This window comes from Sorghum bicolor, chromosome 2, assembly GCF_000003195.3.
Source record: "Sorghum bicolor cultivar BTx623 chromosome 2, Sorghum_bicolor_NCBIv3, whole genome shotgun sequence".
Classification (NCBI taxonomy): Eukaryota; Viridiplantae; Streptophyta; class Magnoliopsida; order Poales; family Poaceae; genus Sorghum; species Sorghum bicolor.
Genome location: NC_012871.2, coordinates 13,357,418 through 13,369,423, shown reverse-complemented (window position 1 = coordinate 13,369,423; position 12,006 = coordinate 13,357,418). Strand labels below are relative to the sequence as shown.

Genomic DNA, 12,006 nt, shown 5'->3' with positions numbered 1-12,006 from the left:
GAAGCTACATTGCTAGCACATATATGGTGGCAACAATGGCGAGCAACAAGTCATCACTGCCGCTGATGGCGCTAGCCATGGCAGCGCTATTCGTCGTCGGGTCACACGCCGGCAGCATCTCCATCTACTGGGGCCAGAACGAGGGCGAAGGCTCGCTTGCCGACACCTGCGCGACGGGCAACTACAAGTTCGTCAATATCGCCTTCCTGGCGGCGTTCGGCAACGGGCAGCCGCCGGTGTTCAACCTGGCGGGGCACTGCGACCCGACCAACGGCGGGTGCGCGAGCCAGAGCGCCGACATCAAGTCGTGCCAGAGCCGCGGCGTCAAGGTGATGCTCTCCATCGGCGGCGGCGCCGGCAGCTACTACCTCAACTCCTCCGCCGACGCCCGGAACGTGGCCACGTACCTGTGGGACGCCTTCCTCGGCGGCCGGTCGTCCTCCACCCCGCGCCCGCTCGGCGACGCCGTCCTCGACGGCGTCGACTTCGACATCGAGGGCGGCACGCCCCTGCACTGGGACGACCTCGCCAGGTACCTGAAAGGGTACAGCAGCAGCTCCGGCAGGAAGGTGTATCTGACGGCGGCGCCGCAGTGCCCGTTCCCGGACGCCTGGGTCGGCGGCGCCCTCGCCACCGGGCTGTTCGACTACGTCTGGGTGCAGTTCTACAACAACCCGCCATGCCAGTACAGCTCAGGCAGCACCACTGACCTTGCTGATGCATGGAAGCAGTGGCTCACGATCCCGGCGAAGCGGATCTTCCTCGGCCTCCCGGCATCGCCTCAGGCGGCCGGCAGCGGGTTTATTCCGGCCGATGTTCTCAAGTCGCAGGTGCTTCCGTTGATCAAGAGCTCCGGGAAGTATGGAGGGATCATGCTGTGGTCCAAGTACTATGATGACCAGGATGACTACAGCTCTTCGGTTAAGAGCGATGTTTAGAATTTAGAACTATGCGTGCTATATATATTTATGTTTTTCGATTGTGATGTGTGACTGTCTGAGTGTGATAGCGTGAATTACCTTCATTCTCTTGCTCTTGCGAGTAGTGCCTAGTTGTAAAGAGGTTTGTGCAGTTGTAAATATTTGTTAATTCCAGATGGATTGGATGCGACCGACAGATTACTGTTTTTTCTTTGGGCGGGGCTAGCCACGGGACGTCGGAATGGGGGCTACCGTCCGGACGCATACACCCCTTAGCAGCCAAGTTCCCGGAACATAGGGTACGTGGTACGGGAACGTGGTACGCGGTACGACATTCTCATAAACTATGGAACGTAGGGGGGTATATAGCTTCGTCTCGTTCCTTTAAGTTGCGGAACGCGTTCCACTTTCTAAAGGAACGTGTTTGGGACGTAGTGGTTGGCTCAGTTAGTTTTACGTGTTGTTTTGAACCAAATGAGTTCGATTCCTAGCGTGATATAGTTTACTATTGTATTTTTGTTTCACTTAGGGCTGTCCAACTCCAACCTTAAGGCTCATTGCAGGTCTAGGCCAATGAGTCAATCACCATCTAGATTTTTCGCCGACCGCTTATGGACGGGCATGGCGCAGTATGCACACATACCACGAAGTTCTATATGATTGCTCCTATATATGATTCGTGTTCCACTGCATTTGGGAACGATGTTCCATGATGTTCCCGTTCCATGTTTCGGGACGAAGTTCCCGGAACGGGGAACGTGCCCCATGTTCCCGTACCCCGGCTGCTAAGATACACCCACTAGCATTGGCCACCTCCTGCGCTCGAACAGGTCTCGCGCCCGTCATCGCGTTCGGCAGACCATGACCATCTCGCGCCACCAACTGCATCAGCCACACACGACTCATCCCGTGCCCTCAAAATCTATCTCAACTGTTCCCACATCCAGCCCGACGGATGTCGCGCTCCATCACAGCCACACCGTGCTCCACACCAAAAAAGCACACAACATGATGTTGTGCTCTCTCTCTCTCTCGTGTCCTCATCTCCATTGTGCCTGGTACCCAATGAGTCCCTATCCCAAAAGAACATGTAACACTTGAACATCAAAAACTATCTACTGCAACAACGAAAAAAATATACTGCAACATTAAAAAACATGCATTTCAACACTAAAAAATATCTACTGCAACAAAAAATGTACTACATCAAAAAAAAAAGTTACTGCAACATCTCAAGCTGTAGTACTGCAACATTGCAAAAACATCAGTTGCAATGACCGAAAAAACCTCATTGCAACATTCGAAAATCATCAGTTGAAACATCCCAAAACACTTGTTGCAACACGAGTAGTGAATAGCGACTCAAAAGCTCGCCGGAACCCTAACCACCACCGTGTTCCTCAGACCCATAGCAGCAACCGCAGGAGGAGGAGAGGAAGCCCTTAGATCCAGATGAGGAGGAGGGAGAGGAGGAGGAGGAGGAGGAGGAGGAGGAGGGGAAGCCCTTAGATCTAGATGAGGAGGAGGGAGAGGAGGAGGAGGAGGAGGAGGAGGAGGAGGAGGAGGAGGAGGGGAAGCCCTCAGATCTAGAGAAGGACCATCCTTACCTCGTCGGAGCCATCGTGGTCTTCCTCATCTCCGGTGGGAGCAGTGTCGAGCGTGGGTGGCATGGAGGTCGCAGAAGGGCAAGTGACGGAGGGACGGAGGGAGTTGGGTCACTGGGGGCGCAGGGTAAAATCATGGGATGGGGAGAGAGAGGGAGAGAGCCTCGGCGAACGGACGAGGCGGGCGGCACACGGTACTCGTCACAGCAGGCAAGCGAGCGTGGTAGAAGAATGGGAGTGTGAGCGTTGCAGACGACTCGAGAAAAAGATAAGGAAGACCGAGAGACGGCAAGTGAGTTTGTTGGGTGGTGCGTCTGTCCGTTCCGGACGGCCGTCACATATCATTACCATTTTTCTTTTCAGGGTAAGTGTATTATCCTTTATAATGAGCGACATATAAGAGATTTTACTACTCCCTCAATTCCAAATTATAAGTCGCTTGGACGTTTCTGATACATCAAATTTGCTATTTATCTAGACATAACGTCCGTAGCAAATTTGATGTGCAAAAAAAAAGTCAAATCGAGTTATTATAATTTGGAACGTACGGAGTACTAGCTAGATTTTAATGATATAGCTCAATATGTCATTATGTCACTTTCTAAACATCCATTTGGAACGAGAAACGTCTGATCACAAGAATAGCACAAGAACTTAGATTGCCATAGTTGAAATAGTTGAAATGTACCTATAACATTTCAGGGATTTCCTAGAAATTCTACAAGTCCATTACCTCCAATGGTAATCGACAAAACAAATTTAGCGACACACCCCCACTGTAGTTCTTTAACCTGCAGAGTTCTTCCAATCCAATGGCCAGCTCAGTGTTCTGCCTTCTGGTTGATTCTTCTTAATACTTTTTTAGATAATGGATTTTCATTAATTCAGCCTCTATATCCATAAAGGATATATACCGCCAAAAAGATACAAGAGCACTTAGACTCATATCTCAGCAAAGAGAACAGTGAACACACAACCAAAGAAAAGAAAAATCTACAACCTCGTCAAATCCCTGTTTTCCTGGTATCCTCTCCTGAAACAACCAGATTCGGTAAGTGAAAGTCGTCAAGTCACCGCCACTCCTAGTGCACCATTGCTGCAAACCCTTGTCGATGCCACCTTCATCCGCTTCAAATGAGCTGACACCACATGTCGAGGGTTAGCCCATCTTCATCCATTATCGTCCAGTCAGAATTAGCTGATCAAACACAAGTCGATAGGATCCGCTTCCACTTCTTGAGTTCCAAGGCCTCCGCCGCCCATAAGGCAGCCATCGTCAGAATTGTCATCGCCTCTACTAGAGTTCTCTATCGTTGTTGCCGAGGATATAACCTCTTCCACCCGGACTCCTTGGCATCCGCCACCACGAGGTAGCCACTGCCAAGGGGATCTGCTTCCACTTGATCAACCTTCTTCAGGCGGCCGTTGCCCCTGTTGTTGCCGTTGCCGAGGAGGTTAAATGAGGCGTTGGCGATGAGCATGGTGAAGAAGTGGTTTGCCCGGCCACCACCGCCGCCCCAAGGGGCACAGATCCGACCACCCCCAGGCTCCTCGCTGGCCGATCATGCACAGGCACTGTAGCTTCACCCGCAGTCCTAGCCACCTGGCCACCGCCTGACCTAGTCGACAAGCACACAAGGGGGTATGGCCGTGGTACAGGACTAATCAAGTTATCGGTGGATCTACATCCTATGCCATTGAACCGCTTCGCCAAGAAGATGGAGGGCTCGCCCGTCGTGGAGGTGGTACATCGCCTTCTGGCTGCAGCCACCCAGCCGCCGCTTAGCCTAGCTCGCGTACGTGTGTGGGGGCCTCACCGTAATTACCTCAGATCTGCTAGATCCATCTTCCGGTCATGGCCCTAGCCACATGGCCACCGCTTGGCCTAGCCAACGTTCGTCCGTGGGGGCGCAAGGTCCTGACCAAGTCATCACTGGATCCACTAGATCTGTTGATGTCCAATCCGTGCCATCCAACCCGAAGGCAAGGAGGAGCAACAACAAGACGACCAACACATAGTGGAGGAAGGCTTACCCGTAGGGAAACGGATAGGGCTAAGCCCTAGTGGATCACCACTGCCCCGATGCGCGAGCGCACTACCCCGCCTAGCTGCCACGACCACCTGAAGCATGGCAAGTGCGGGCCACCACCGCGGCCCCAACGTGTAGGCACGCGCTTGGTATCCAATTCTTTATTAGTACCAAAGTTTTAAATAGCAGGCTAAGCCTCTTAGCGGCAGCCTCTCCAAAATGCTAAGAAAGTCTATAGCGGGCTAAATAGCGTGCTAAGACATTTAGTGGTTGAGCAAAAATTATGTCAAATATCAGGTAATTTTGCACATAGTAAACATAGAAGATGAAAACATTACAAATAACAACTACCAAGTAGGGACAGATAATTCAAAGTCTTACTAACACATTAGATTACAACTTCATAGTTTATACGTGATACATCATACATCACATAGTGACAGATGGAGTTCTTTTGACCAACCACTTTAGGGCGGGCCGACACCCAACTGAGCTTGCCCAGGTGCCCACACCAGAGCTCTCCTGGGCGGTGACACCCATAGCTCACATGAAGAGGAGACACCAATGACGCCATTCAAGTGGGACAAGCGCATCCACTTTTTTTCTTAGGGGCGAAGTGAGCCCTCATCTTGCCGGAATACTAATTCTTGCACATGGGACATCCCCGCCCCAGAGACCTCCAAACCAACAATGCTAGAGTTGGGCCATTCTCTCCTGTTTATGGTTGTCCTCGCTCCTCGGAACCAAACAGACACCGAGTACACCAAACTCCGAACCAGAGCCCATCAGTAAGCGAAGAACCGAGCTGCGGACCATCGAGTGAAGCCAGGTAAATTCATTTTGTGCCGGTAACAACAATTGGCAATCGCCTACAAATCCTAGGGTGGGTAATCATTGATGTCAGAACATGATTGACTCTGTGAAATTACTATACTGGTCTTTGCCTCTTTGGTACCCACGTTTGGCTTTGTTCGCTTAAGCTTATCTGCCGAATCTGTCAGTCGTTCAACAATGTTTTTCTCTCACAACAAATCAGCAAATAATATTTTCAGTCATGACTTTTTAGACAAGTCATTTATCTTCAACTGTTCTGATCCATGAAGGCAATGCAAATTCATCCAATCAAGAATTTGGTGCACTACAGAATTATGATTTCACAGCTGCCACATTTCAACTCAGCCAAATCAGAATAACGTTTACGTTCGTCTGAGCTCTGAAGTTGCCAACTGAATCCATTCAGATGTGTTCACTAATCTGCATCAAAAGAAATTGCAGTTCAATTGCCCGAAAAGTCACGCAGGATCATAAACAATAATGGCAGTAACCAGTTTCACACTTCCAATCCGTGCACTATATAGAGCATCCCTTGCAGCCCAATCTCACAACACACAGCAAAACAAATCACCACTCCAGGCACAACAACGGGAAGCAACACTGCTCCCCAAATGGCAACCAGATCATCGCTGGTGCCACTGCTGCTCATTGCAGTAGCTGTTGCACAGATTGTTGGGTCACAAGCTGGCAGCATTTCCATATACTGGGGGCAGAATGGTGGCGAGGGCACACTGGCTGACACCTGCGCCAGCGGCAACTACAAGATTGTCAACTTGGCATTCCTTGTAACATTTGGCAATGGCCAGACTCCAGAGCTCAACCTAGCAGGCCACTGTGATCCCACAAGTGGTGGCTGCGCAAGCCAAAGCGACGACATCAAGTCATGCCAGAGCAATGGCGTTAAGGTCATGCTCTCGATTGGTGGAGCTTCCGGTAGCTACTACCTTACCTCAGCCGCGGATGCCAAGACTGTTGCCACATACTTGTGGAACAATTTCTTAGGGGGGCACTCATCTTCTCGCCCCTTGGGCGATGCGGTCCTCGATGGCATAGACTTTGACATCGAGGGCGGCACCACCCAACACTGGGATGATCTTGCAAGATACTTGAAAGGGTACAGCAACTCTGGCAGGAGGGTGTACCTGACTGCTGCACCTCAGTGCCAGTTTCCTGATGCCTATGTCGGTGATGCGCTCAACACTGGTTTGTTTGACTACGTCTGGGTGCAGTTCTACAACAACCCTCTTTGCCAGTACAGCTCAGGCAGCACCACTGATCTTGCTGATGCATGGAAGCAGTGGCTGTCAATTCCGGCGAAGCAGGTCTTTCTTGGCCTCCCAGCTTCGCCTGAGGCAGCTGGGAGTGGTTTTATACCAGCTGATGACCTCAAGTCTCAGGTGCTTCCATTGATCAAGAGCTCAGGGAAATATGGAGGGATCATGCTGTGGTCCAAGTACTATGATGACCAGGATGACTACAGCTCTTCAGTCAAGAGCGATGTTTAGAAAATTGTATGCGTGCTATATTTTTGTTTTTGATTGTGATGTGTGATTGTGATGGCGTGAACGTTCATTCTCTTGCTCTTGCAAGTAGTTCCTGGTAGTAAAGAGGTTTGTGCAGTTGTATATATTTGTTAATTCCAGATGGATTGGACGCGAGCAACAGATTACTGTGTTTGTGTATTGTCATTTGTTTCATATTTAGCGACATAAAATATATTTTTTTACTACTAGCTAGGTTTTAATAATATATGCTAAATGAATAAAAGAAAGAAACAATAGAGAAAAAACTTTGACCGGTACATACGTCATAACATCTTTTTAAGTTCAACAAAATGACAGATACATAGGAGAACTAGCAAACTTCACACCACAACCCATTGGTAAACCTCAAACTTCAAACCTTGACTGAAGTTGGGTAAATTCGTTTCCTGCGGGTTACTACAACTGGCAATCACCTTAAAATCCTAGGATGTGTAATATTTCTGTAGAAACTTGGTTGACTCCGTGAAATTACTATACTCTTTAGTATCATCCTGTCCAACAACCCTTCAAAAGTCGACCCATGCCTAGCTCAATGTGTCATTATCTCACTTTCCAAACATTCATTTGGAACGACAAACGTCCGATCACAAGAACAGCACAAGAACTTAGATGCGATGCGTAATTGATTTCTTACAAATTTTATAACTAGTGCCATAGTTGAAATGTACATATAACATTTCACCTAGAAATTCTAGAAGTACGTTACCTCCAATGATAATTGACAAAACAAATTTAGCGACACATCACACTGCAGTTCTTTAACCTGCAGAGTTTTTCCAATCCAATGACCAGCTTAGTGTTCTGCCTTCTGCTTGATTCTTCTTAAAACTTTTTTTATATAATGGATTTTTATTTATCTAGCCTCTATATGCACGAAGGATATACACCGCCAAAAGGATACAAGTAGACTCACACCTCAACAAAGAGAACACATAACCAAAGAAAGAAAAAACCACGACCTCAACATATCCCTTCCTAGCATCCTCTCCTAAAACAGCCAGATTCGGTGAGTGAAAGTCATCAAGTCATCACCGCCCCTAGTGCACCATGGTTGTGAACCCCTGTTGGTGCCATCTTCATCCGATTCAAGTGAGCTGACACCACATGTCGTCAGTTAGCACACCTTCATCCATCATCGTCCAGTCAGAACTAGCTAATCAGACACGACCCAATAGGATCCACTTTTGCTTCATTGAGTTCCAAGGCCTCCGCCGCCCATAGGACAACTGCCATCATTGGAATTGTTGTCTCCATCACTGCCGTCAAGGATAACCTCTTCTGCCCGGACCCCGGGCAACCACCAGCCCTAGGGTAGCCTGCCGAGGAGATCCGCCTCCACCTAATCTACCTCCTTCAGGCCGCCACTACCCTTAGGGTTGTCGCCGCCGCCGAGGAGGCTGACCGAGGTGGTGGCAATAGGCACGGCGAAGAAGTGGTTTGTCCGGCGACCACTGCCACCACAGGGGGCACAGATCCAACCACCCCCAGGCCCCTGTTGGCCGATCATGCACGGGCGTCGTGGCTTCGCTTGTAGTCCCCGCCACTCGGCCACCGCCTGGCCTAGGCGACAAGCGCGCACAGGGTACGATCACAGTAGGAGCCCTAATTAGGTCATCGTTGGATCTGCATCCTGTGCCATTGAACCGCTCATCGAAGAAGATAGAGACCTCGCTTGTTACGAAGGTGGCCCATCGCCTTCCGATTGCGGCCCTAGCCACTAGGCACCACCTGGCCTAGGCGGCGTGCGTGCATAGGGGCCTCGTTATACTTGCCTTAGATTCGCTAGATCCATCTTCCGACCATGGCCCTGCCCACACGGCCACCTCTTGGCCTAGCCGATGTTTGTCCATGAGGGCGCAAGTCCTGACTAGGTTGTTATTGGATCCGCTAGATCTGATGATGTCCAGTCCACTCCATTCCATCGAACCTAGAGGCAAGGAGCAGCAGCAACAAGAGGACTAGCGCGCGGTGGAGGGAGGCTTACCCATGGGGAAACGAATAGGGCTAACCCCTAGCGGATCGTCGCTGCCCCGATGTGCAAGCGCACTACCTGACATCTCAATGCATGGGCACAAGATGCCCAGCCCGGCTGCCGTGGCTGCCTAACTCGCGCAAGCGCGGTCGGCCGCCACTGCCTGCCGTGTAGGCGCACGCTTGGTACCTAATTCTTTATTAGTACCCGCAAGATCATCAACTGTTCTGATCGAGGAAGTCAATGCAAATTCATCCAATCAAGAACTTATAAATGTAATTTACTCCATTCCAAACTGTAAGTAAGTCATTCCGGTTTTATTATGTATGTGGAAATAACGTTTACATAGCAAAAGTTAGCTCTGTACCAAATAGCTAAAACAACTTATAATTTGAAATGAATGAAGTAATTATGTTTCAACCGAATCATTATATAATTTTGTTGGTGCACAACAGAATGATTTCACAGCTGACAAATTTCAACAGTCAAATCAGAACAACCTTCACGTTACTCTGAGTTCTGAAGGTGCCAGCTGAATCCGTTCATATGTGTTCACCAGTCTCACTCAGATAAAAAAACAGTCCAATTGCCCAAATCATAAATTCGTAATATAATTTTATTGGTGCACTACAAAATGATTCCACAGCTGCCACATTTCAACTCAGTCAAATCAGAATAATGTTCACGTTCGTCTAGGCTCTGAAGTTGCCAACTGAATCCGTTCAGACGTCTTCACCAGTCTCACTCAATCAAAAGAATTACAGTCCAATTGCCCAAAAAGTCACGCAGGATCATAAACAATAACGGCAGTAACCAGTTTCACACTTCCAATCCATGCACTATATAGAGCAAGCCCTTGCAGCCCAATCTCACAACACACAGCAACACAAATCACCACACCAGACACAAGAACGGGAAGCAACACTACTCCACAAATGGCGACCAGGTCATCGCTGGTGCCACTGCTGCTCATTACAGTAGTTGTTGCGCAGATTGTTGGGTCACAAGCTGGCAGCATTTCCATATACTGGGGTCAAAATGGTGGCGAGGGCACACTGGCCGACACCTGCGCCACTGGCAACTACAAGTTTGTCAACTTGGCATTCCTTGTAGCCTTTGGCAATGGCCAGCAACCAGTGCTCAACCTAGCAGGCCACTGTGACCCCTCAAGTGGTGGCTGCACCAGCCTAAGCGACGACATCAAGTCGTGCCAGAGCAATGGCGTTAAGGTCATGCTCTCGATTGGTGGAGCTTCTGGTAGCTACTACCTTACCTCAGCCGCGGATGCCAAGACTGTTGCGACATACTTGTGGAACAATTTCTTAGGGGGGCAATCATCTTCTCGCCCCTTGGGCGATGCGGTCCTTGATGGCATAGACTTTGACATCGAGGGCGGCACCACCCAGCACTGGGATGATCTTGCAAGATACTTGAAAGGGTACAGCAACTCTGGCAGGAGGGTGTACCTGACTGCTGCACCTCAGTGCCCGTTTCCTGATGCCTATGTCGGTGATGCTCTCAACACCGGCCAGTTTGACTACGTCTGGGTGCAGTTCTACAACAACCCTCCTTGCCAGTACAGCTCAGGCAGCACCACTGATCTTGCTGATGCATGGAAGCAGTGGCTATCAATTCCGGCAAAGCAGGTCTTTCTTGGCCTCCCAGCTTCGCCTGAAGCTGCTGGGAGTGGTTTTATACCAGCTGATGACCTCAAGTCTCAGGTGCTTCCATTGATCAAGAGTTCAGGGAAATATGGAGGGATCATGCTGTGGTCCAAGTACTATGATGACCAGGATGACTACAGCTCTTCAGTCAAGAGCGATGTTTAGAAAATTGTATGTGTGCTATATTTATGTTTTTGATTGTGATGTGTGAGTGTGATGGCTTGAACGTTCATTCTCTTGCTCTTGCAAGTAGTTCCTGGTAGTAAAGAGGTTTGTGCAGTTGTATATATTTGTTAATTCCAGATGGATTGGACGCGAGCAACAGATTACTGTGTTTGTTTTCATAGTAGTGTATTGTCATTGGTTCATATTTAGCGACATATAATATATTTTTTTACTACTAGCTAGGTTTTAATAATATATGCTAAATTAATAAAAGAAAGAAACAATAGAGAAAAAACTTTGACCGGTACATACGTAATAACATCTTTTTAAGTTCAACAAAATGACATAGATACATAGGAGCACTAAGAACAGCAAACTTCACACCACAACCCATTGGTAAACTTCAAACCGACTGAAGTTGGGTAAATTCGTTTCCTGCAGGTTACTACAACTGGTAATCGCCTTAAAATCCTAGAATGTGTAATATTTCTGTCAAAACTTGGTTGACTCCGTGAAATTACTGTACTCTTTAGTATCATCCTGTCCAACAACCCTTCAAAAGTCGAACCCATGCCTAGCTCAATGTGTCATTATGTCACTTTCTAAAACTAGTGCCATGGTTGAAATGTACCTATGACATTTCACCTAGAAATTCTAGAAGTCCATTACCTCCAATGACAATTGACAAAACAAATTTAGCGACACACCACATTGTAGTTCTTTAACCTGCAGAGTTCTTCCAATCCAATGGCCAGCTTAGTGTTCTGCCTTCTGCTTGATTCTTCTTAATACTTTTCTTAGATAATGGATTTTTATTTATCTAGCCTCTATATACACGAAGGATATACACCGCCAAAAAGATACAAGCAGACTCACCATAACAAAGAGAATACACAACCAAAGAAAGAAAAAACTACGACCTCAACATATCCCTTCCTAGCATCCTCTCCTGAAACGGCTAGATTCGGTGAGTGAAAGTCTTCAAGTCATCACTGCCCCTAGTGCACCATTGTTGTGAACCCCTGTTGGTGCCATCTTCATCCGATTCAAGTGAACTTACATCACATGTCGCCGGTTAGCCCACCTTCGTCCATCATCGTCCAGTTAGAACTAGCTAATCACACACGACCCGATAGGATCTGCTTCATTGAGTTCCAAGGCCTCCGCCACCCATAGGGCAGCCGCTGTCATTGGAATTACCGTCTCCATCGCTGCCGTCGAGGATAACCTCTTCTACCTAGACTCCCAAGCAACCACCAGCCCTAGGGCAGCT

General features: G+C 48.5%; 3 protein-coding genes across 3 annotated transcripts; all 3 read left to right on the top strand.

Annotated features, from left to right (window-relative positions):
* Positions 36-938, top strand: LOC8084631 (acidic endochitinase). Its single transcript, XM_002461812.1, has one exon. The coding sequence runs from the start codon at positions 36-38 to the stop codon at positions 936-938; it is 903 nt and encodes a 300-aa protein (XP_002461857.1).
* LOC8084630 (hevamine-A) lies at positions 6,000-6,893 on the top strand. Its single transcript, XM_002461811.1, has one exon. The coding sequence runs from the start codon at positions 6,000-6,002 to the stop codon at positions 6,891-6,893; it is 894 nt and encodes a 297-aa protein (XP_002461856.1).
* Positions 9,815-11,111, top strand: LOC8084629 (acidic endochitinase). Its single transcript, XM_002461810.2, has one exon. It carries the CDS (start codon positions 9,840-9,842, stop codon positions 10,731-10,733), a length of 894 nt encoding a protein of 297 aa, XP_002461855.1. The 5' UTR covers positions 9,815-9,839; the 3' UTR covers positions 10,734-11,111.